The 26878-nt window shown below is 48.1% G+C and overlaps 1 protein-coding gene across 1 annotated transcript in view; it reads left to right on the top strand.

Annotated features, from left to right (window-relative positions):
* Positions 1-26878, top strand: part of ABCB6 (ATP binding cassette subfamily B member 6 (LAN blood group)) — a 227452-nt gene that overhangs the window by 68202 nt on the left and 132372 nt on the right. The window contains exons 3-4 of the mRNA XM_085650098.1: positions 11850-11987; positions 14618-14807. Coding sequence (XP_085506224.1) covers positions 11850-11987; positions 14618-14807 — 328 coding nt within the window. The remainder of the gene's footprint in view (positions 1-11849; positions 11988-14617; positions 14808-26878) is intronic.

The raw sequence follows: 26878 nt of genomic DNA, 5'->3' as shown, positions 1-26878 counted from the left end.
TGGAGAGTTCCCCTTGGGAAAAGGTGGAGAAGACCACGCATCTGAGGATGGTGGGTCTACCCGACTGGGCGTGCGTGACCACCCGGTCCATGGCAGCCAGTAGGGGTGTTGAGAGGGTCCTGGAGCCTGAGGGAGAGGTCCAGGAACCGGCCTTAGGGAGAAGGCGCAGGAGGCGCGGGAAACCGGCCCCCGAAGTTCCCACGGCCCAGGAGGAAGTAGACCCTGAGGGGGATGCTCTGGAGCCTACCGGGGAACAGATTGCCGAACTGGGAGATCTGCCTGAGCTGACCCATTGGCAGCAAGAAGGAGGTCCCTCCAGGGAGGAATTCTGCAGGGAGCAGAAAGAATGCCCTTCTCTCGTGGGTATGCGGCAACAGGCTGCAGACCAGGCCAATGGTGTTCAGGCCAAAACACACTACGTGTACTGGGAGAGTGACCTCCTGTATTCCGAGCCTAAGGCTGCTGAACCTGGGTCAGCCCGTGTGCTGGTGGTACCCCAGAAGTTCAGAACCTTCCTACTGGGGCTGGCTCACGATGTGCCGTTAGCAGGACATTTGGGGATGGACAAGACCTATGACAGGCTTGTCACCCACTTTTACTGGCCCCAAATGCACAAGAATTCAGATTCCTACTGCAGAACCTGTCAGACTTGCCAGGCAAGTGGTAAAAGCGGAGGGAAGCACAAGGCTCCTCTGCAACCTTTCCCTGTGGTCGGTACGCCATTCCAACGAGTGGGTATTGATATTGTGGGGCCTCTGGACCCCAAGACAGCCCTGGGCAACAGGTTCATCCTGGTCTTGGTGGACCATGCCACCCGGTACCCTGAAGCCATCCCTCTGAGGACAGTGACGGCCCCCGTGGTGGGACGGGCACTGATGGGAATTTTCTCCCGAGTGGGATTCCCTCTAGAGGTGGTGAGCGACAGGGGGACCAATTTCATATCCACATATATGAAATCCCTGTGGAAGGAGTGTGGGGTAACTTACAAGTTCACCACTCCTTACCACCCCCAAGGAAATGGGTTGGTTGAGAGATTCAACCGAACCCTCAAAGGCATGATCATGGGCCTGGACGGTCCAATGAGGCGTAAGTGGGACGTCCTCTTGCCATGCCTGCTCTTCGCTTACCGAGAGGTGCCACAGAAGTCTCTAGGATTCAGCCCCTTTGAGCTTCTGTATGGTCACCCGGTAAGAGGACCTCTGAGTTTGGTAAAGGAAGGCTGGGAGCAATCTCCCAGGAAACCTCCCCAGAATGTATATAGTTACATGCTGGCCTTCCGAAACCAGACTCGGCGTTTCAGACAACTTGCTGAGGCAAATCTGGAAGCCAGCCAGGAGGAGATGAAGCGGTGGTACGACCGGAATGCCACTCTGGTAGAGCTTCAACCTGGACAAAAGGTGTGGGTCTTGGCCCCAGTGGAGCCTTGTGCACTTCAGGATAAGTGGACAGGTCCATTTGAGGTTGTGGAGCGCAAAAGTCCTATCACCTACTTGGTGGACATGCAGACTTCCAGGAACCCTTTGAGGGTCCTACATGTTAACCGCCTTAAGCCCCACTTAGAGAGGACCGAAGTGGGCATGCTGCTGGCCACTGATGATGGAATGGAAGAGGAGACCGAGCCTCTTCCTGACCTCTTAGTGGCCTCTGAGAAAGATGGGTCAGTGGATGGAGTTAACCTCTCACCCACCCTGACGCCCGAACAACAGGAAGATTGCCGCCACTTGCTGGGACAGTTTTCCGACCGATTCTCCCTGGTTCCTGGTGTCACAGATTGGTGCGTCCATGATGTGGACACAGGAGACAGCTTACCTGTAAAGCACAAGGCTTACAGGGTAACTGACAGGGTCAGAGCTTGCATTAAGGAGGAGGTCTCCAAAATGCTTGCGCTAGGGGTGGTTGAGTCCTCCAGCAGTCCTTGGTCCAGCCCCGTGGTCTTGGTCCCCAAAGCTGCTGCGCCGGGAGCCACACCTGAACTCCGGTTCTGTGTGGACTACAGAGGACTCAATTCAGTAACGAAGACTGACGCGCACCCCATCCCCAGAGCTGATGAGCTCATTGATCGGCTGGGGGCTGCCCGGTTCCTCAGCACGTTTGATTTAACGTCTGGGTACTGGCAGATCGCCTTGACCGATGGGGGCCAAAGAGAGGTCCGCATTCTCTACACCAGATGGGCACTTCCAGTTCCGAGTCATGCCATTTGGGATGAAGAATGCCCCTGCCACCTTTCAGAGGTTGGTCAACCAGGTACTGGTTGGGCTGGATGCGTTCAGTGCCGCCTACCTGGATGACATCGCAGTGTTCAGTGCCACCTGGCCCGAACACCTGTGCCACCTCTGGGAAGTGTTGATGGCTCTGCGCCCAGCAGGCCTCACGATCAAGGCAAGCAAGTGCCAGATCGGGCAGGGTTCCGTGGTGTACTTGGGACACCAAGTGGGGAGTGGCAAGGTGGCACCCTTGCAACCCAAAATTGAGACCATCCTGGCTTGGGAACCCCCCAAGACGCAGACCGCAGTGAGGGCCTTCCTGGGGCTCACTGGGTACTACAGGAGGTTTGTCAAGGGCTATGGAACGATCGTTGCCCCCTTGACAGAGCTGACTTCCAAGAAGCAGCCCAGGAACGTGATTTGGACTGACACCTGTCAGAAAGCTTTCGACACCCTGAAGACTGCCATGTGCACGGCGCCCGTGCTCTTGGCCCCTGACTTCTCCAAGGAATTCCTAGTACAGACAGACGCTTCAGAGCATGGTGTAGGGGCTGTTCTCTCACAGATGACTGAGGAGGGCTGGGACCAACCCGTAGCCTTCATCAGTAGGAGGTTACTTCCACGGGAAAGTAGGTGGAGTGCAATTGAGCGAGAAGCATTTGCTGTGGTCTGGGCGCTGAAGAAGCTAAGACCCTACTTGTTTGGGTCTCACTTCCGGGTTCAGACGGACCACAGGCCCCTCAGATGGTTGATGCAAATGAGGGGTGAGAACCCGAAGCTGTTGAGGTGGTCCATCTCCCTACAGGGTATGGACTTTACGGTGGAACACCGTCCTGGTACAGATCACGCCAACGCTGACGGTCTGTCCAGGTATTTCCGCCTTAGTGACGAGGAACCCCCTGGGCAAGGGTAGTTCTCCCCACATTTCAGCTGGAGGGGACACGTGTTAGACCTGGCACCTTGGCGTGAGTTTCCCTTCCACTTTTTGATGATGTGCCTCGACTGTTTTGCTGGTGTTGTCCGCTCAGGGCACTGCGCCACGGCTAATCCGTGCCGCAGTGCAAGTGCTCCCTAGGTAAAGTGTACCTGTAATTGATGTTCATGATTGGTTTATTGGATTCACTGTCAGTCCCCAGTAAAGTGCACCAGGGGTGCCAGGGCTTGTGAATGCCAATGCTGCTGGTGGGCTTGCAGCGCTGGTTGCGCCACCCACGGAAGCGGCCTTGTAAAGTGTGTCAAGGGTCTGCCACCGCAGACCCTGTGCGCGGTCCGGGACCGTCGCGCTGACTGCGCAAGTGCCCCACTTGCCAGTCCCTAAACCTTCCCTTACCTACATATTAGCCACCCCTCTGGTAGGCCCACGGGCAGGGTGCATTGTAGGCATAAGGTAGGACATGCCCTGATGTGTGTGGCATGTCTTAGTAGTGAATTACAGCCATTTTCGTTCTTCACTATTGAAGGCTACCTGCTCTCCATAGGCCAGAATGGGCTGCCGGGATCACGCCAACGCTGTGACCCCAGTGGACTCAGAGAGCATGGTAGAAGTGTCAAGTTTAGTATGCCTGAACTCAGGATGATAAAATACTTCTTGTAGTCAAGTTTATTTTAATATCCTGGGTTTGTAAATACTACTTTTAGAAAGTTAGTATTTACTGACCTGACCATCTCAGTCCGCCTCTGCTGTGTGTATGTGTTCTGCCTGGCAACAGTAAGGAGCAGGGTTGGGGAATCCCCAGAGACAGGTTGGCTGCCAGGTGGTGGGTAGAGAGGTGACACCTGGATGGGTGGGAGGAGTACACCTTGACTCTTGAATAGACCTGTGCTCTGCCACCACAAAGCCGGCGCCACCCCCTGTGGGGCGGCTGATGTCTCTGCCCTGCTGCTGAAAGGAAAGAGCAGAGTCACCATAACAAAGTGCTCCAGAACTGGACTGAGCCAGGCCTAGTCCCCCTGGCGCTAAAGAACAAAAGAATCATGGTATAAAAGTAGGAGCCTGGCTCCTAAGAAATCAGAATCCTGTTTACCACAAAGAACCTCTGCCCGACTAGAAGGAGAAGAAGACGCCGGAGGAGCTGGCCTGCAGCTTGCCTTGCTGAGAAAGGAGAGGAAGAGACTTACTGAAAAGACTTTGCTACTTTGTGCTTGAACATTCTCCAAGGGCTTGATCTGAGCTTGCCCCCTGAACTGAACCCCAGGAACAGTGGGTTCTCTGTGCTTCTTGCTCATCCTCCAATTCGAGCCGTGTGGGCATCCCGCTGGAAAAGAGACTGCGCCCCTCATCGCCCCTCCTAGGGCCGTGACACTCAGAAGCTCGCCTGCCTCAAACCCGTGAGAGCCCCGCTCCGTCCCGAGCCGCTCTCTGTCCCCGGGCCAGGCCGCCTGCATCCCTGTCACCGCCTGCTACTGGAGCGCGCTGACCGCGCTATCACCCCTCCCGCCGGAAGCCGTCCGACGACTGTGATCTACGCCGGGTCATCCAGCTGCACTGACCGTGCCCTGCGACCCCGCTTCGCTATCCCCGGACATCTCAGGCCGCGCCGCCCCCGCTGTGGAGACCCTCCTGCACCGCCGTGCTAAAGGGTCGCTGGCCGCGCCTGCCTACGTGCCCACACCTGCTGATTGAGGACCCAAGAACACTTCCCAAGCTGAGGGTCGCACCGACCTGTGCCGGCTCTCCACATCACGAAAGAAGTTCCAGCATCGGGCTCGGGGCCCGCAACGCCTTATTTCCCCGTTCGCCGGAGTCGATCTCTGTGAGTACTGGAACCACAAGTAACATTTGCAAGAGAACTACAAAGTATCCATTTGAAGCTACGAACAACGAACATTTGCCCGCTTTACAACCTGGTGGCATAGCGAAAACGTTATTGGTCTTGTGATAAGTCTGCTGAGATATATATACCTTATTTTTACATAAAGAATCGTATTTTTATATATATCCAAGTCTGGTGTCCGTTTCTGGGGGGATTGATGTATTTACGGTGTGTATGATTGCAAGTGCTTAACCAACAACGCCTGAGGAATCGCCTTGGCTGCTCACGCCACGCACCTAGAGGGTGAGCAAGGGTCATTCGCGAGGGGTTATCCTGCGCCCTGACGTGGAGGAGAGGGTTCCTGCTTGACACAAGGGCAACCTTGCGCCAACCAGAGATCCCCGACTCTAACACTAAAAATATCTAAATGAAAAAATACGTAAGCTAGAACAGCTCTGTTGTTACTTGTGTTCTTGTCGCCAGTTTCTTCGGGGCAGAACTTTCAAAAAGTTATAAACGGGCTGACCATATAACTTTGCAGTTATCAGCCTAATGTGCGGTATGTAACAGTGTGTGTCAACCTTCATTGCGCTCTAGGTGCAGCTTATAAGGCACAACAGTTTGGTGGTTCGTACTTCTATTACTGTATCCTCGAGACCACGTCAAATTCAGCCCATAGTATAGTTTGACGGTTTGAAACTGTGCACCTCCATGTATCCGTTTCATCTGGAGGTTTCGTTTCACACGCAGCCTCCATTTCATCGGGACACCTTTGAGTGCACTGTGAATGTCTTGTGCACGTGCGCGCTGGGTACTCTTTAGGTCTGGGCACGTGCAGCCTGGCTCCCATTGCACCGTGGTATGCTGTTCCGTACTCCTAAAACACCAAACTTTGCAGCCTAAATCAGCCTGTTGGAAGGTACTCTGTTCTTCAGGCCGCTGCCCATTTCCTATAAGCGCCAACCAATAGCAAGGGAAGCTTGGCGGCACCGGGAAGCCTGACGCAGTGGCGTCTGTGGAAAGACCTTCAAAGCACTTCTGCCCCGTCACGTAACGGTCCCCAGAGGCCTAGCGGGGGTTGCAGCGCTTGGATCTGAACACAACCCTCAGTGGACCTTTTGGGGGCTGTTTGGTGGGGGGGGGGGGGGTTAGTGGTCCGGGGCCTCAGGGAACCTTTATAATAGAGTTTGTCTGAAAACGTATCTACTCGCTCACGACAATGGGAAACCCCTTCCCCATTCTGGTTATAGAGACTAGATCAGTGTGTCCGAGCAAGTACAAAAATAACTTTCTCTTTGGAGTAAATTCCAATTTATTAAGGTTTAGGTTTTGTGGCATAGGAAGATCCGTGAAAGCCATTTAGACTTCGTGGCATAACAAGAACCGTGATAGCCAACACGTGTTTCGCCCTCTTACAACGGCCATCCGGCCTGGGGCTTCTTCAGGGTGTTTCAAGATGTTCGGCTGTATGTAGGGAAAATACCTTTCGATTCCCAGGGGCCAAGTACGGCTTCTTCAATTTGAGTATGTTGCTCTGTGTTCTGTCCTATCTCATCTGTTGGCGTGACCTTTTGGGGGCCTCTGGCCAAGGTGCCCAGAGGAATTGGAGCGCGTGCAGCCCTCTGATCAGGTCACAGCCCCCAGTGTTCTCTCTGGAGGCGTGCTGCCCGCACAGTTCCGTGCACTCAGCGGCTGCGATGCTAGCACAGGTTTGCCTTGAAGGAGGCTGTAATTAATTAAAGGCAGGGTAATGTGTGCAGGAAGGAGCTGTTTGCTGTAAATAGCTGTTCCCGTGCCTGACAGTCTGATTAATGAGTGCTGTTTTCTCTGGCATCGGCTTCCAGGAGCTGGGGGTCTCCCGTACCCTCCGGCGGGAGCAGCCCATCTACACAACATCTTGTGGTGACAGCAACTGCCTCATTACAGACAGCACTATTCAACGCGTGCCGACAACACCAGCAAAGGTGACATGTTCAGGAGCTTTTCAATTCAGATGTCTGCCGCGGCGTGCCCCGAGGCACCGGGAGTGCGCGAACCTCCGGCAGAGGTTCAGCGATGAGGCGGATCGTGGCACGAAGGGAGGAGGTTGCGACTACGGCATTGTTGTGCCTACAGACTACTCAATACAGGGAGATGTGAAGGACCCCAAAACACAGGGAGGCGGGGTACCAGGCAAAGACTTCAGCTCCGATGGGTGGGGGGATATTTGACAGGTGGGGAGTTCAGCGAGAGCGGGAATCATATAGCGTGCTCGGGTTGATGAGAAAGTAATTTCATATTTGAGGTGCGCCCACCAACTAGGTGTGTGGATATGATCGGCAGGGACTGGAGTTACTTAATACGGATAGGTAACAATAGATAAACAAGTGCGTTAAAGGTGAATAAATACAGCATAGCACAGCGAACTCCGGCAACTGCATACGCGAAGCGGCAGCTTAGTTGCCATGACAATAGAAAGCTTGGCACAAGATGGCGTCGGACTGTCCGTACGTACGTGTGCATGTTGTTAGGTTTGGATGAATGGCGAGAGCAGCCATCTTTGTCCATCCGTACGCGTGCATGTAAAGCTTTGGAAGAATCGATCGCAAAAGGCACTCGCATGGCGAGGGCAGCGCATGCGCTGCTATCGCCAGGTGAGACCTAAAAAAGATTGAAAATACTTTTGCTTATATAAAAGTATTGAATCCTAATGAATGCCGGAATGCAAATGAAGACAGCACAAACATTAGTTCATTTAAGAAAGTAAATGCGGTGTATAAGAAAAATCGTAATATAACCGGGATTATTTTTAAAGAATTTGAATGTAAGCTGAAAAATTCATGTTGCAGATGTGAGAGAGTTAAACACCTTGCTTCCTCAGCCAATTCCTGGCAAGCAAATCGAGATGTTATGTTTGTGAAAAACGACAGACTCTAGTGAAGAGGATAAAGTTTTGGTTGTAAAAGAGAATGTGAAAGTCCTGGACCATGGAATGGTGAATGATTGTACTGTACGGAGTGTTGTGGAACCATACAATCCACTGAAATGGTGTGTTTCGATTCATCGAGTGGATGTGGAGATATGACCAGACTCCTGTTGACCTTATACTTTAAATGACTGGAACACATGGAGACTATTAATAGATGTGAAATTAAACCTATTGTTAACCCTGTTGGGTATTTTGAGGTGAAGTTACCAATAATAGGTTGTTTTGATACTGATCTGTCATATAAGTGGAGGTGTGCTCAGTGAAGAGTGTATGTGGGAGAGTAGGAAAGATTGCTTCTTTGATGGAAAGAGCAAAAGGGTTTGGACATGTCATTAGGCCCAAATCACCCAGAGCAGGTACTGGTGACAGAAGTATTGGAAGCAGATGAATTGTAAAGAAAATTTCCGAACTTTTCTAATACCACTTTAGGAAGATTGAAAGAATTTTGTCATTGTATTGTTTTGAGATAAGGAGCAATACCTAAATTACACAAAGTAAGGGTAGTTTCTCTGTCTTTGAGGGGTGCATTAAAAGCGGAGTTGCAAAGCTTTGTGATGAAGATGTGAAAGAATTCATAGAAGCTTTGGATTTGTTGAGTCTTGTTGTTCTAGCTAAAAAATCTGATTGCATAGTGCGCATGTGTATCGATTTACGTGATCTGAATAGTTCTGTTTGGATAGAAACGCATGTTTTAGCAAATATCAAGAAAATGTTGAGTACTTTTTATTTATTTATTTATTTATTTATTTATGGAGTTTTATATAGCGCGAACTTGACCCAAAGGTATCGGGTATCAGAGCGCTTTACACATAGCACCAGTTGCGTTACATGGGGACACATTCATTTTTGTTAGGCACGTGGAGATTAAGTGACTTGCCCAGAATCACAGGATGTTCAGCGTCGTTGCCGAGACTCCAACCTAGTTCCTCAGATTCGAGGTCGACCGCCCTAGCCGTTAGGCCAACTCCTCTCCCCACTTTGATGCAAGGAACCTTTTTTTCAACAATTGGTTTGTATAAGGCTTATTATCAATTCAACTCAATGTAACTTTATTTGAATACATGTTGTTTCCATAAATGTGCAACAACAAAAATGCATCCAATTCATTACATTAAAAATCATAAACATACATAAATATGACGTATAATTAATAAATAAGTTTAGAGATCCAGTGCCCTCAAAAGAACAAAGTGCAAAATCGTGCCTCAGTGCTATTCAGTATTCATGGAGCAACGTGCTCTTACAGCAGCTTTCAAAAAGGCCTCCAAGCAAATTATCTCAGCTTCTTCTTTCAGGTGAAGAAACAAGTCACGTGCCTCTATTAAATGTCTAACTCCTTGTTTCTTTAAAAAGGGACCAGAAAATGTTTGGAATAAATAATATAAAATGCACAAAAAAACATAAAATGTGAGATTGACTGTCCTGAGTTGCCATCACAGGGACATGGGGGTGAAATCCAAATTAATGTTAAAAACCTAGCAGGAAACATAATAGATATTTTGCTGTACCAGACCTATACCGAAATAGAAGGCTTCGTTCCCACCGCCCTCTCTCTCTGGTTACCCGAGAGGAAGGACTCCCTACTATAGGATGCAACTACCACAAACCAAAATTTTAATGCCAGAGACGCTACAGTTGTGAGCTGCCTGAGTAGAGACGTCCTTCCAGAGTCCACATACTACCTGCCACGTTGGCTGCGAGAGCTGCAACAGACAACGACAATAGGATAAATTCAGGCCACAACAGAAAGAGGGATGGAGGGGACGGGTGCAACCAAATGAGGGAGGAGGGAGGGAAAGCTACAACTGGACACCAATGAAGGGAGGGCCGGATGGAGAAAGCAACACTGAACAGGGAGGGTAGACAGAAGGAGGGGCACTGAGGGGGAAGGAGTATGCAACACAACAGAGACAGTTGAATAATATGCACTCTAATAGAGTGATGAGACCGAAAGAAAAATGTTGCACCAGTGGAGGAACGCTAGTAATGCGTCCATCCTCATGGCAAGCTACACACACATGAAAAAGAAGGGACGCGTGGTGCATCTTTACAATAAATAGCAAGCAAATGAAAGTGAGAATGAAGTGAACCAATGGTAAGTAATGGGTGGGATCCAAGCCCACTGATAGAGAACAAATTGTCTCTTTGAGACATTGCATGCGCCGTCTTGGTAAGACCTCAACACACAATGCATCGTCTATGATATGGAGCTGCAAAGATGCTTTCCTACATCTTTGGTGAACCTGCACGGTCCCCAGTTGGTGTGTAATGTTAGGGTGTCCATGAATGCCCCATCCAGTCTCCGAAGGCTCCAGAGGTTTGCAGCTTCACAGTCCTAGTCTAGTTTTCTGCAGCTGGCCCTCCTCATTCTGCAACCTTCTTCCCAGCCCTCACAGCTCTGTGGGTATTGCAACCTGAGGTTACAAGTTCATCATATTCAAGGGAACTCTAACGGAGGCCTTCAGTCGGTCTAGAGTGCGGCAAGAGGCTAATGGCGTATCCTGGTTATCCTGGTCAGTGGTGATGCTGGCTCTGGGGCTCCGGTGGTAAATGACAGTTTCCTCATAGAATGCTGCTTAGTAACCTCTGCCTGCCCCATACCTGCCCCCCCCCCCCCATAAGCACACTTTAGCTGTGCTCTGTTCAGCAGAGTTCTGCTCTTGGAGTAAACTTTGAGCACCGCCCACGGTAGAACTGGAAGAGGTCCAGTTCACTGGGGGGGGGGATAGTAAACAGCCAACTCGAAGGACGAGGACCTACAATCCCTGGCCGCGTGAGGCCCTGCGAGCCTGGACTGAGCCTTACACTGGCTTTGAATCGAGCTGAACCGGTCCTCTGGCTATGCAAGAGAGCTGCCGAGGGCTGGTCCAGTTGTCTGCCTCTGTCTCTCATCCTCTGTACCAGGCTTCTCCAACAAGCAGCTCATGGGCTCCTGGAAGCTCTCCAGATACCTGTGAGCGGCTCTCCTGCGTGCCGGCCAGTCCGCTTAATCAGAAGGGTTTGATAAATTGGATTATTATATGTTTTCCAAAATTGAAAAGTGCCTGTGCACGACGAAAAACTATGTGTTTTCAGATCTTGTGTGCTCATGTTTGGAGAAAAAGGGTTGAGTTTTCAAAATATATGTATTTAAAGCCATTGAGTGCCGAATGTTGCTGCACTGGGAGCGTTCTTACTGTGCCTGCCAGAGGGATGGCAGCTATAGCTGTATGGATTGCCAGGGCCACTGGAATTATGCGATTCTGCATAGTTATGCATTTGATAGAATTTCCCACATAAGCCATCATCTGCTGCCTAAGCTGTAGATTTAACAACGAAAAAAGGTTTCTAGCTCAAACGAATCAAAAGTTGCAAAAAAATGGCAACTCTGGTTCCTGACACTAGAAGGCTTTTTGCAGTCGTTGCTTGTCGGTTGTTTATTGCTGTTTTTGGGTATTAAATTGATACTAGTGAAGTGAACTTTTTCCCCCAGACACTGTTACCAGGTGTAAAATGACAAAAGAATGAATTAATACCATCACAAAATGTGCTGCACATAATTTGCCTTTTCTTGTTGCAGAGTTTAGTCAACCCTGCCGCATAATTTGCTCCTCCTCTGCCACATCGTGCCAGTGGCCCTGTGTATGACCCAGGTAGAAGCATTCCAAATTAACAAAGCCTCTTCGACATTACAACTGGCGACCCGGCTGACGCACGTGCTGGTAATGTCACATGGGACGACCACTCGTGTAATGGTGTCTGGTACGGCGACTATTACATCACTAACACTAGTAGTAGCTGGGGGGACTGTTATTACAGAATAGGTTGGACACCCCTGCTCTGAATCATCTCTTTAGCCTGTTGTTGATGTGCACCTATCTCCCTCCCCTGTCTCCTATACATTCGATATATTTACCCCCCCCCCTCTCTCTCTCCCTCCTGCAGGTGCAGTTCAGCCTCTGGTTCCTCCGTTATGTTTTCACGGGGGCGCTGTTTGTGCTCGGCCTGCGAGCCCCGGGGCTGCCTCGAAAGCCCTACATGCTGCTGGTGAACGAGGATGAGCGGGATGTGGAGAACCGGCAGGTGAGATGCTGCAGGCTGGGGTTCATTTGTGTCTGAGTTAGGATCATTTCAGGGGGTGGGGGTTGTTCATAAAACGCTGCACACGCACCGCACCGCACCGGGATTCTCAGATGTGATCTGCAGATCACCGCACATGTCAGCAGCGAGTGTTTAACCCACTGACCCAGTTATCTGACAGTGTTGGTGTATGTGCTTGTTTGTGTGTGTGAAGACGTGCACAGGTGTGCGAGTGTTTTTTATCTCTCACAAGGCAGTCTCTTTACCATTAAACACTCATTTAAAATGCTTTACATACCTTGGGCCGTATTACACATTATCACTGTTTGCGCCCTGCGCACCTTTCAAAAGGTCCGCCAGGCGCAAACCATGCCAATGCGCCCCATTATGGTGAATGTGCTGCCCCCAGGGCAGCCGCGACCTCGCGCTGCCCCCAGGGCAGCGCATTCATGTACAAACACAGAGCAGGCGCTTCGTGTTTTCACAGTGCAGGCGGGTGCCGGGGGATTAGAGATCCCATTGCAGGCGGGTGCAGTCAGTGTCTCAGGGTCCATGGGACCCCCTTTACCCCCTGCAGAAGGCTGCTCTCAGGAGGCGCACTGACAGTGCGCCACCTTTTAAAAGGCGCGCTGTCACGGCGCTACATTTTAAATGGCGCACTGTCAGGGCGCCTCCTGAGGGCTTCTTTGACTCTGCGCCCTCGTCTGTGATATGGTGCGGCCGCTGAGTCAAAGGAATTCCCTCCCCTATGCAAATGAGGGAACACGCTCTGTTGATGGCGCTGGCGCTTTAAGTGCGCCAGCACAATCCGTTTTATAGAAGGTGACGCACAAGCATCTGCGGCCCCTTCTGTAATACCAAAGAGCCCCGGGGGCGCGCAAAGCGGGCGCAAACGCCCGTTGCGCCCCCGGGGCACTTTCTGTAATACGGCCCCTGCAAGGCATGCCTCACTGGGTTTCCTTTCCTCCCTTCACCATTTCTCTTTCTCGACCCTTCGCGGACTTTGTCTCTTTACTTTGTTCTCTCACTCCACTCTTTTGTTTCTCCCTATCTCTTTCAGTTTGACACGTGTTGATTCACTCCCTTTGTCTCCCTCGATTACTTCTCATTTCTTTCTCTTTCTTCCCGCCTAATCTTATCAGTTTATCTCTATCCCTCATTGTATTTTACTCACAGACCTCTGTTTCTCTAGCTCTTAGTCTCTCTGGCATGGTTTCTCAGCTCATAGCATCTCTCTCTAACCCTCTAGTTTCAGTTCTTTGTCCTTCCCTTGTCTGCCATCTCTTCTCCAGCCTAGGTCTTACCTGCTGTTGTCTTTCTCCTTCTATCAATGTCCCTTAATGAATAATAGCGCTTAGAATACCCACTGGTCCTCATTCTGTTGACATTGTCTTACTCCTTGGGAATTGCAAGAGTTGTTCAGTAGCTACCTTGCCTTCCATGGTTTGTCTGCTCCGGTTTCCTTTCCCCTTTCTCACTTCGAAGAACCCTCTTAATATATTGTTACGCTCTCTCTTTTCCTATCCTTCTGAATCTCGCCTTATTGCGCCAAGAAGCTAGCCTTGTCTGGTACAGGTTGTGCGGTTTCAGAGGTAGTGAAGTGGCTTTGCGTGCAGGTGTCTGAGTCTCGGATAGTGTCAAACGTAGGCACATCTTTTCACATTTTGCTGCGAGTGTACGTGAATCCTGGGATGAATCTGCCTTTTCAATGGATTCCCTTCAGCCTGAATGTATGTATGAGTGCATATGGCATTTCTGTTGCGCATACGTAACCAAAAGGCAGCGGAGCACTGAACCGGTTCAAAGAACATCAGGTCGACGAGTGATAGGAGACATAGCTGGGTTGTGGACGGTTAATACATTGTGATGTAGTGTTCTCTAAAAAGGTGCGTCCTCAACACTTTCCTAGATCGGAGCAGAGTTGGGGCGGTCTTGATGGATACGGGTATGTCGTTCCAGAACCTGGGTGCATAGATGGAAAAGGCCTGCTGCCTTGTGTTTTTTCACACCTCTTAGTCTGTGATCTGTTGGTGTCCTGGCTGCGGTGTGCCGAGATCCACCAGAGATGGTGGGCTTCTTTGCAAGATAAGAGGGAATGCTGGTCATGATGGATCAGTAAATGTTGCAGTTGGTTTTGAAGATTGGCCATGCTTGAAAGAAAAGCCAATAGAGTTCCATCTCCGAGCTGAAAAATGATGCAAACAATGTACAGCATCCCATAGCCGTCCGGATAGTGCTGCATGATTACAAGCCCACAGAGGGGTTGCGGGTAATTCGTCCCAGGACTAGTCTGACCAGCTGCTAACACCTAGTCAAAGTTTGCCTAACACCGGTTCCTAGCCTGATTAAAAGAGTGGTAATCAGGCTGTTGGTATGCGGTTGCTGCATGTATTTGTTTGAGTTCTTTTCATTGGAAGTTCAGGTAGAAGGAGTCAGAGTTTGACCAGTTTTCTTTGGGAAGTGTGCATCTCCACCTTTCGCTTGCAGAGATCCCCTCCAGCAACTAGGGACTTTGTTGTCGTTTGTTCAGTTTCGAAGGCTTTGATGTGGAGTGATTTATGTTACTTCCCCGGTAGTCTGTCATTTTCCATTTTTCTATGTGAAGTAACCACTGTCCCTTGATTTTTCCACAGCCACTTATAAGCCAAGAGCCTGGGAACCGCTCCACTTGGAAAGACTTCCGCAAGAAGTTGCGTCTCATGCTGCCATACCTTTGGCCACGAGGCAGTACCTGGCTGCAGTTCGTGGTGCTGCTCTGCATGGGGCTGATGGGTACAGAGAGGGCCATCAATGTCTTTGTGCCGATATACTATAAGAACATCGGTGAGTGCACCACAATTTCTATGTGAAAGATACTATATGAACATCGGTGAGTGCACCGCCATGTCTTTGTCCCAATATACTATAAGAACATTGTTGAGTGCACCGCCATGTCTTTGTCCCGATATACTATATGAACATCGGTGAGTGCACCGCCATGTCTTTGTCCCGATATACTATAAGAACATCGGTGAGTGCACCGCCATGTCTTTGTCCCGATATACTATATGAACATCGGTGAGTGCACCGCCATGTCTTTGTCCCGATATACTATAAGAACATCGGTGAGTGCACCGCCATGTCTTTGTCCCGATATACTATAAGAACATCGGTGAGTGCACCGCTATGTCTTTGTCCCGATATACTATAAGAACATCAGTGAGTGCATCGCAATATCTTTGTCCCGATATACTATAAGAACATCGGTGAGTGCACCGCAATGTCTTTGTCCCGATATACTATAAGAACATCGGTGAGTGCACCGCAATGTCTTTGTCCCGATATACTATAAGAACATCGGTGAATGCACCGCAATGTCTTTGTTTCGATATACTATAAGAACATAAGTGAGTGCACCGCAATTTCTTTGTGCAATATACTATAAGAACATTGGTGAGTGCACCGCAGTTTCTTTGTGCGAGATACTATAAGAACATTGCTGACTATGCAGCAACGTCTTTCTGGCGATATACTTTCAACATCAATATATCTTTATTCGGTTACATTTAAAACCATAAAAGCATACATAAAATCATAAATATGATACATAAAGGCAATACATTCTGCGAGGAAAATGCTTAAAAGATTTACAGCACCATTAATCTTCTTGTGAACTCCTTAAGGTAATTATGGTTCTTAAAAAGCATTCAATATTTTAAAGAGTGAACTCCTCTGGGAGCATCTGTAAAAGCAAAAGGGCAGGGTAAACTCGTGAGAAGTCTCGATCTTTACGTAAGGGGACAGTAAAGATTGTCCTGGGCACAGTGTAAAATTAACAAAACATGATAAAATGCATGGTGTCCTGCGGAGACCTATTGTCGCAGCCACTGGGACCTGGGATTTAAAATCATGACAACCCCTAGGGTGAGCCAGAAACCGATGCAGTAGATTAAATCTACATCTTGCAAGCAAAAATCTGCTCCTATTGTTTCTCGCCGGAGCTAAGTAGGGCTCCAAATCCTGAGTGGTGATCAGCGTTACATACTTTCGAACAGAGGGTTTCAGCGAATCAGCCTCCTCTCTTAACAGTATATTCCTTTTAAGGAACAACTCCTTCACCCATTTATAATCCACTCAATGAATACCCTCCGGATTAGGAAATAGCTCCCCCCCTTCCTAATTTAAGGAGTAAGTCCCTTACGTACTTGAGCCAGGGAATTTTTAAAGCATGATCAAGTGACAAACAGTCCCTTAGTATTAAGCGGTTCAGGCGAGGGTCTTCTCTGGTCCATATCCTGATCCAACAGTGGACGAAGGGCTATCTGATCGCTAAGATACTTGACTCCCAGCTCCTCATGCGCACAAAACTCAACGTGCTTTGGAGGACACACAATAGACGCCTAAGATCTCAATTTTCTTCGATCTGAAGTTCATTTGCGGCCGTAAAGCTCCAGATATGGCTCCCATGCAGTGCCTTTGAAATGCATTTGCCCTGATAAATCATGACTAAAGCTTTGAGCGGTCTACTCCCCAATCTTGTTGCAAAGCTATACGGCCCAAATAGTCCTACTAAGTTCCTCTTTCTTTGTAGTAAGTAGAGGTTTCAAGCTTACATTGGAGTCGAATAACACACCCAGAGAAGGGAAAGGCCTTATCTTTTCCAAGACTTTTACTCCTACTAATGGGCAGATGTATCAAGCATTTTTGCGTTCGCTAACTTTGCGACGCAAAAATTGCTTTTCCGATGCAGCAAACCTAATTTTGCGATTCGGTAACCTTTTACCGAATCACAAAAAGGGTTTGCGATTCGGTATTAGGAAGGGGCGCGTTTAGGGCGTCCCTTCCTAATACCGAATCACATCGGTGTGTATGAATGTTTTGTGACCACAATTGCAGTCGCAAAACGTTCACATTTTACCACCTACTTCAAGTATGTGGTAACCCGTTCACAAATGGGAAGGGGTCCCCAAGGGGCCCCTTCCCCTTTGTGAATGTTTGTAAAACCATTTTTAGGTCTCGCCTGACCCAGCGCATGCGCTGGTCCGGCGAGACTTATTGAGAGGGCTCTAAAAAGTGCTACCAGGCCAGCCTAGAGCTACAGTGCATGTGCGCGGGTGCGCGCGCCTCTATTACTTTCACGGCCGCTTTGATGTTTGATCACGATACTTTCGTGGCCGCACGGCCGCTTGGCATAGCCAATAGGTCTCACTTAAGGGACCTTATAAGTATTTAGGTATACAACTGTTGCATGGCTAAACACTTATAAGGTCCCAAAGGCGAGACCTATTGGCTATGCCAATGCTTGTTAAGAGCAGGCAGGGGTCCTACGGACCTACCTGCTAAATATTCATGAGGTAGGTCATTTGCGACCCCCTAGGAATCGCAAAATCTGTACTATACACCTTCATACATTGCATTTTGCAAACATCTTCATACTTTGCATTTTGCAATTTCCTAATTGCGAATCCTTGTGATTCACAATTAGTGAATCGCAAAATGCTAGCTACATACATCTGGCCCCAAATGTTTTAGATCTTGTTGGTTGAGGAGCCATCACCATGATAAAAAATTTGGTAAAATTAATGGACTGATCCAACTCGCTTATAAACATATCGAAGGATTCAAAAGACTTTGCAAACCTTTGGCTGTCCTGCCATCAATACAGCTTCATCTGCATATAAAAGTACCGGAAGGGGCCGAGAATCAATGTGGAGGCAGGCCACACTGACTGGTATTGGTACCTGTTCCAAACCCTTTAAAGGGAGGGAAAATAAAAAAGAGCAAGAACGCACCCTTGACGGACCCCTCTCCTTGTTTTAAAACTATTGGTACATGCGGAGTCATTCGAGTATCTGACTGATGCAGTCGTATTGGCGTGGAGATCCCGTAAAAAATATACTATATTTGGGTCCACCCCCATCCCCAAGAGAATACTCCAAAGTTTGCCGCGATTTACATGGTCAAAGGCCGATGTAAGGTCCATGAAGGCGAGGTGGACTGGCTGTATATTTACCGATGACCATATAAAGGTCCATGCATTGATCGATTGTAGATTTACCCTGCCATTGATCGATTGTAGATTTACCCTGCCTAAAGCCACATTGTGAATTTGAAATGATATTATTCTCTTCAGCCCAACATGTAAGTCTGTCCGGGATCACCCGCCCCAGGACCTTTACAACAGAATCGATGAGTGATATGAGCCCGTAACACTGCAGCCTGTCTTTATCGCCCTTTTTAAAAATGGGCACTATAACTGCCGTAGACCAGGAGGAAGGAGGACCATTCCTAACACCGCATTCAGGACTAGAGTCCACACGGGGCCCCGAAATTCCACAACGCTGACAAACAGACCCAGGGAGATTCCGCCAAGGGATTTTTGTCAAGTAGGACCCAAGACACCCTGTGTAGTCTCACAGAGATTTTGGGGTTTGGCCTCTCCCGGCCGGGTTGAGATTCCTGTATCAAGGATAGCAGAGGGAACAATTACATATACTCCCAAAATGAGTAGCCCATTGACTGGCCCTGATGTGATGAGGGGTCAAACCAGTTAAGAGCAGATGAAGAGGGTTTACTAATTAGGGAACTTAAGAGTTTGGTTATCTTTTTACAAATGCATCCAAAAGCATTTAGGAGCACAAGATCTGGGGCCCTCTCCAATCTACAACTACCATAAGGTATCCAGAACCATCAAGCTCGAAATAAAACTTACATGGCGTACTCGGCTGAATGCGGAAAGGAGGCAACTCCTTTTTGTTAGTTAACACTCACACACCCTATAGGTGCCATGCTTCATCATCGGGTTCACCCTGACTCCTAAAGGTCAGGGTGGCGTCGACCGTATTTCAGGGAGCGCTTAGGAGATGTAGGCCAGGGGGTCTAAAGATAAAAATCCTACTCCATTCCCCAGGTATCCCTTTATTCATGGGGATGTGGCGGATATCACAAATATGTAAAAATATGGGTCTTTTTGGAGGTAATGGTCCTATGACCCTAAGAGTATGCCAATATGTTTCAGCCCTTGTTAGCGGCCTGCTCGATCCTTGTCTTTATTCAGAGCAAAACAAAAAATTCCCTCTCTGGATTTAGTTAAGGATTTTCCCTATATATTTGTGTTGAAGGAACAGAAAGCTGTTACTTCGTGAAAAAAATGGAGGGTATACTTATCTCTCCATCTGAGATGTACGCACAAATTCCGCCCGGTTTAGGTGGAATAAACGTTTCTCACGGGAAAGGGGATAGCCTTGTAGTCAAGTGTACTCCAAAGGTCCTGCCCCTCTGACAACCTGTTCGGCTGCCGGACAGGTTGTCAGATTGTCAATGCCGGGATACGCGGGAGCCAAACAGGTTGTCAGAGGGGCAGGACCTTTGGAGTACGTGGAGCTTGATGGTTCTGGATACCTAATAGTAGTTGTAGTTTAATTGGAAGGGTACATCCACTTCCTTAACCTCTCTTACCCCTCGGTGCCGGTGGAGTACGCTCCTTCCTCACGTGGGGTTAGCAGTCCTCTCCAATCTGCCAATAGAGGAACATAATACTCCCAAGGCTAGGGAAACCGGATTGTGGTCACTAAACACACCACAGGAGATGCTGAAATTAGAAATCATGAGGTATGAAGCTGCCGAAATAAAAATATAATCAATATTGGAAGCACAGCCCTCTCCAGTGAAGGTGGGGATAACTCCAGGCCCCTTAGGATTAAGCAGCTTATCCAGGGTAAAGACGAGATTAAAATCATTTACCAGGGTGTTTACATCTTACTCCTCTTTAGAGTGTTCCATATGTAGCTCCGACAATAGCCTAAACCTGGGGGAATTACTCAGATCCTCGATGGGGCTTTCACATAGGTGTGTATTGAAGTCACCAGCGCAGATCGGTTCACCTGCCCCACCTGATTCTCAGACAATGTGGGAATATATGAACCCAAACTGTGTATGTTAGAGGAAACCTGTGGCCATGATTTTGCCTTATAGAAGTTCACCAAATATGTAACAAAAAAACTGAGAGGGTTACTCTTAAGGTTTGTAAGACAAGAGCCCCTGAATACAATTCCTTGACCCTCCACCAATCTCCAACGGAAGAAAAATTATCAATCCACCCTTTGCCCTGCCAGAAGCTGCGTGAATTGCTGGGACGAAGAATGTTTTATAGCCCTCCAAGACAAAGGAGTTTGTGGCCTCCCAGGTCTCTTGTAAAGAAATTTGGTGGAATCCCTTGTTAAAAGACAACCAGTTTGGGCCCTAGAATTTAAAAGGGAGTCCTGCTATGTTCCAGCTCAGCAGCTTAAGGTCGATGCAGTTCCGTTACCCATTAGATCAACATGTGCGGGACCAGGAGGGCTAACTGGAGTAGGAAGGGCTGGAGCTGGTAATGGAGCAGAAGTCTTGAGTCAGTCACAGGAGTCCAACTGACTCAAATGGGCACATCTATTTGTAATTGCCACTGGGTGAAAAGAGGCTGAGTGTCAAAGGGACCATGACTCTGGGGCCCAACCATGGTCCATGCCTGTTTCAGGTCTATAGAAAAATCCCAAAGGAAGCACCTGGATTGAGGATGAAGTGGCTTCTCTAAAGGGACTTCATGCAGCAAGTACTTGCTGCGCCACATTGAAGCGGTTGAAATGAATCGCACGGAGTGTCTTTTCGCCTTTTCCAAGCCAGCTAACCCTGATCATAAATGGCAGAGCCCAGATTGGAACGTGTGCCAACCAGTGGGACACATTGTTTTTTAACAGGGCATACAATTCAGACGAACGACTAATCAAAGGGGGCCTTTTGCTGCTCGCAGTAGAGAGTTGTGGCTCCACCCCCCTCCCCGCAGAGCAGATTCAGCAGACTCAGTAGCAGTAGCAATAGCGGCGACGGCAGAAGGAGAGGCAGCTACCGTCTTCGCTTCCGTACCTGCAGAGGCGCCGTGACCTCGTGAAAGACGCCACAGGAACCTTGGGGGTCTGGGAGTTTGCACCACCCGCTCTCGACCAAATCGCGGCGAAAACAGCGGTACCTGCTCAATCGGCAAAACCGGAGCCTCCTCTTCCAGTCAGTTCCACAGCCCCAGGTGAGCTCAGCCTCAGAGACTGCAATCCCGCAAAAAAAAAACAAAAAAAAAAAACTTTCAATCTAAAACCCAAAACGCCGACTTGAGGACCTGGGGGGGCTGGGGGAAAACGTGCCATCTCCAGATCTGGTTACCCTTGCCCCAGCGAGCTCCCGGTGGCAGGGGAGTAACGGAGGATAACGGCGGCGGAAAATTGCATGCTAGCACGACAGAGACTTAGCTGAGGCTCAGTGGCTTTAGACCTCACTCTCCCTTGGTCCCATATCAGCTTCATGTAAACATTCTATAACTAGCCTGCCTTCCTGCCTGCCTGAGCTTGTGGCTGATCCAGCTGTAGTGTCGCCCAATTACCTAACTCCCTGCCTCTGTTGCTCCTGTTGTGGTGGTCGGTTGCCACGCTCCCTTACATTAACGTTTCGTGGCAACACACAGTAGAGAGCAGGACAGTGAGCAGCAGATTTAGACATACAGCAGCAGCGGGGAGTAGCAGCAGCGGCGGGGAGCAGCGGGGAGCAGCAGCAGCAGCAGCGGGGAGCCACAAATCCCCTAATAAGTGAGAGCAGAATGAGATCAGGAAGGATAAGGGAAGAGATGCCGCCATTGCTGTCCAAACTCAGGCGGGGGAGAGAAAAAAAGCAAACCCACGCTCAGTGCAGCTCAGTGCCTGCGCTTATCAGCTGGAATCAAGAGCAAGACTGTGCGCAAGTTCAAGCAATAGCAATGGAGCAAGAGCAAGAGCAAGCAGTGCGCTTCTAATATCACCACCAACGCAATTCGTTTTAATCAGCCCAAGATTTACACAAAGTTTCACTTTTTAAAAGACATCGGGTCAGCGCTGTACTCCAGCAATGCCGCACTTACAGGATTGCAATCTCCCATGCTGCCTATGCAACCCAATGTTTCAGGGAAAACCTGCAAAGAGGACTCATACCAGGATATTCAATCAGCTACACAACAGCTAACCAGTCTTATCCCACCAGAAGGGCCACAAGAAGGGCCTACGACGGATCAACTGGCCATCATAGCTTCCACATCAACAGAGACCCCAGGGATAACGCGCGAGATGCTAAGCACAAGGGCTAGCCAAAAAGGGCGGTCTCTGGGGCCTCTAAGCGCTCATCCCGTGGTTCAAGCACCAAAACAAACTTTAGAAATTGTGGCAGCCCCAAAACCAAAACCAATGAAGACGGGCGGAATGAGTCTCGGAAAACACTCTGTTAATGAACACGATACAGAGACTACAGAGACTTCTACCGCAGAGAAAGAAGAATCTCATTCGTTGGCAATCTCAGTGACGTTAATACCAATCTTAGCATGGGAAATGACTTGGGAAGTGGAAATCCAAGTGGAAACCCAACAGCGAACACCACCCTAAACTTACATCAAAGAAACGAATTGGAGGGTCTAGGGCCAACAGACACATCTCTGACTGAAGATAGGAGGATGATCACGACCACGACTGCGACATTGACTAATACAAGTATACTACAATCAGACCCTCAAGAGCACGGGCAAGCTAACAATTCGGTGGTCTACCAATCAAATCCAGAAGACGCACCTGATCAAGGACAGGCCAGCCCTCAAATTTCTTCTAACAACTCAAGCTGTACAAACCAGACGAGCTTTACCGTCAAAGATTCCGAATCGGCAAAGGCACAAAATATCAGCGCTTGGGACTCCTTACTGAATACAATCCAACTGGCCGTAAATGCCTTGCAATTTCAATCTGAAAAAATGGAGATTCAGTTAACACTGTTAAACACTCTGGCCGTCTTCACTGCTGGCATAGACGAAAAACTGGGTAACTTAAACAACTTGATCATAAGAGCTCAAACATCTTCTAACCTCAAATGTAATTGCGATCAGGTTGTTGAAAAATGATCTACTTTACCCTCAATGTTTAACAGCATGCTATCAGAAATCAAAAGCGTAACGACAAAAGCAACTGCGACAATCACTCAATACACGCAGGCGGTCCCGATCACCGCGGAGGGATCGGTAACCGACTGTCTGGCAGAAGCTCCACAGCAGGGCAGTGCCATTAAGGCAATGGTAAAGGCTACCTCCAGTGTCCTTAAAAACAGCGACGAATCAAAACTAAATGCCAAACAGCGCCGCAAGCAAAAAAGGAAAGGTCGAAATCAAAAGTCAGACAAAAGCACGTCTTCCTATTACCCCATTTTTTTAAACCCGCATGACAGTCACGTAAAAATTGAAAATTCCCCAGACACCACAAGTAGCCAATCAACACGTGACTTTTCTCCTGCGGATACTTTAAAACAATCCCCGGAACCTGAAAGTATTCAAAACTCGAATCTGCGCATCTGCACACTCGTAAACAAAGCTAAGTTAAACCAAATAACAACTACGTTAACTTCACAACAAGAAGCAGGGAGTAGTCAAAGTGATTCAACTGACCCAAAAACTACAAAAAATCCGATGACAATTCTAAACAAAGAACAAAAACAGATCTCCGACCAAACGAGTCCACTTCGGACAGCCCAAAATATACACACGCGATCAATAGAAAAGGGCAGTCCTCTGCGGGCACCCATACCGGTCAATCTAACTCAATACAACCGGAAACCAATACAAAACCAAGAGATAACCAGGGACGCCGAAGGAAGTGAAGTTAGGCCTGATTGGCCAACGCAGGCGCCATTGCTATCTGAGTCTACGCTCCAGGAGCAAGGCAACGAATGCTCCAGTGTTAGGCTACCGGACAACAAGCTACAGTGCAGACGGGGAGGAACACATCCAAACCCCATACAAGGAAACTCGGAGTTACCCTCAGGAAACTATAGGACTGAGGCTGCAAACAACAGGAGGGATATACAGCACAAAGATATAATTAGCGGCCTGTTTCAAACCGATCAAACAGACAGAACAAACCCAATGCCTCTAGAAATACAAGAACCAACGCAAGAGCCAACAGTCCTGGTTTTTCATCCAACATATGTTTCTCGGGGTCCTCAGGATATACTCAATCGCGGTAACATCTTAAAACTATGTAAAGCAATTCCAACTTTAGCTGTGATAAGATCAACGGATTTAACATCCATAGAGTTTGTAAACACCAACAACCCTCAACCTATGGAAGCAACAAAAACAACATGGTCCTCTAGCGGAACCACAAAATGAATCCTGGCCGAACTACATGTTTTCAAAAAATGGGGCATCGAGATACTTCCATTTCAAAATCCAGCATGCCCGGCACCACTAATAATTACTGATGGCACAGGTCAACAAGTGGATAATATTCCACCAACCAGCATCCTCAAGGGCGCCCGTGGTAGATCTCGCCAAAAGAGCACTGAAGACTACAGGCACAAACAGGAATTAACATCTCAACCACGGGCTCCAATACATCAGGCTCAAAAAACGGAAACAATTTTACGTACCATAAAAAGACACCTAGAGCTGGATTGACCAGATCAACAAGTTGGATCTACAGGCCTTAAAGTCTGTTCATGGAACATAAACGGCCTAGCAGCAAAAATAACTGATCCAGACTTTCTAAATTACATCAAGGCCCACGACATAATACTACTGCAAGAAACTTGGCTCATGTCCCCGATACAAATTGAAGGATACACGTGCTTTTCCACACCGGCAAAAAGATCCGGTAGATTTGGCCACAGCTCTGGGGGGCTGGCCACTTACGTGTCAACAACACGTATATCATCAGTAACAACGATGGATCTAAACTCAAACACATTTATAACAGTCAAAACTCCAATTTACATTGAGGATAAAGAAACTGAGGTGACCTGGATAAACTCATACATCCACCCTAAACGCAAAATAAAAGATGCCACTGAGTTAGTGAAACATGTGACAGAAATATACATGGCGCCAGAGAACCCTCTGATCATTTTGACTGGGGATTTTAACCAACATCTTATAGGCTCAGCTCAGGGTTATGAGGTAGTGCTGCAAACAGGCCTTTATAATATGCCCAAACAACACGTACCACAGCAGACGAAGAAGAACCAGTGCAACAACCACCTACTAGATGACCTGGAACACTTACATCTGCGTGCATTAAACGGAAGATTCTCAGATGACACCCCACCCGTAGCCTCATATTACTCCTCAACAACCTGTTCCATCTTGGACTACACCTTTGTAAATCTTGCACTTTTTGAACACATCGGTGGGTTCAGAATGGGGGATAAAGGAGACAGTGACCATCGCCCACAAGAATTCCACATAACCCGTATAGCCTCAAAAACAATCACGCCAGAAGCAACCCAGGAGAGTCTTCATACCTCTAACCTACGGAGGATTAATCGCACAACAACAAATACAGCTACTAAAGCAGATGCTGCAATTCAACTTTTTAATAAACTAGCTGAAAGCCCAGGAAATCAAATAGAAACCTGGGAAATATTCACCGATACACTCATAAGTCAATTAGCAAAAAACAACAACAACAACCGGGAGCTACAGTTCACACGAAATAAGTACAACATCTCGAAAAAAAAACGACAAGAGATAAAGTCTCTTAAAAAAACAATTAATGCAGCCCTGCGCAATTTAAGATATTCACCGTGGAACACTTTTCTTCGAACAAACTTAAAAGAGCACAGGGCAAAATTGAAGAAACTTAAATGGCACATCACAAGAGATTCTGAGAATGACCACTGGGCAAAATTACTATGCGACATAAAATGCAACAATAGTAGTCGCTTCTGGAAAACAGTCAACGGAATCATCCGTCCACATCACACTGGAATTGGGTCAAACATAACAGAATCAACATGGATAAACTACCTGTCAAGCCATTTTAACATCCCTGCTGAAACACCTGGCAATTATCAAATAAGCTCTTTTTCGCCGCAAGCACACATCAGCCAGACTTCAACCTACCCTAGTAACCTAGATCTCGGAGACAACGAAAACAGACAATTAGGTGTCGCCAGTCATCACCCCCTGGAAACAATAAGGAAACAAATCGCAAAAGGAAGAAGAGAAGGAGCACCAGGCCCGAACGGCATTCCTCCGGCACTTTACAAAGCTAAGCCTGATGCCTGGGTGGTTATTTTTCATTCTTTATTCACGGACATCAGGCAACTGGAAATAATACCAGAACTTTGGAAAGGGTCAATCATAGCACCAATCCATAAAAAAGGGGACAAGGCTGATCCTAACAACTATCGCCTAATAGCTCTGATTGATAATGAGGCAAAATACTTTGCAGGCACAATACTTGAAGAACTAACAATCTGGGCAGAGGCTAGTTCTATTATACCGTGGAATCAGACTGGGTTCCGTAAATCAACAAGCACCATCACCAATATCCTCACAATATCTCTAATAATCGACGCAGCCAAAATCTCCAAGCAACCATTACACCTGTGCTACATTGATTTCAGTGCTGCATTCGACAGCGTGGACAGAGTCAGACTGTGGAGGAAACTGGATCAATGGGGTGCACCAGCACCTACGGTAAACATGCTGAAACTTTTACACACAAATACCTGGGTGCAGGTGAAACTAGGCGATGGTAGTCACATCTCCAAGAAAATTTACACCTCAAAAGGCCTGAAACAGGGTTGTGTGCTTGCACCAACCCTGTTTAATCTATATCTGGCTGATCTGCCAAAAGTACTTAATGCATGTAACTCTCATTCCCCGCGGTTAGGTGGGACTGTACTGTCCAACCTCATGTACGCAGACGACGTAGTTCTGCTTAGTCACACACACGTCGGTCTACAGAACCTCCTGACAGTAATGCAGAACTACGCTGTAGAAAACAATTTAAAGATAAACCAGCAAAAAACACGGACGATGACAATCCAAAAAAACAAAAGGACACGCCAGAGGAATTAGTTCTTCGGTAATAAAAAAATTG

The sequence above is a fragment of the Triturus cristatus genome, chromosome 3_2 (genome assembly GCF_964204655.1).
Source record: "Triturus cristatus chromosome 3_2, aTriCri1.1, whole genome shotgun sequence".
Lineage (NCBI taxonomy): Eukaryota > Metazoa > Chordata > Amphibia > Caudata > Salamandridae > Triturus > Triturus cristatus.
Note: the sequence above shows the minus strand (reverse complement) of the source record. Positions and strands in the feature narration are given on the sequence as shown.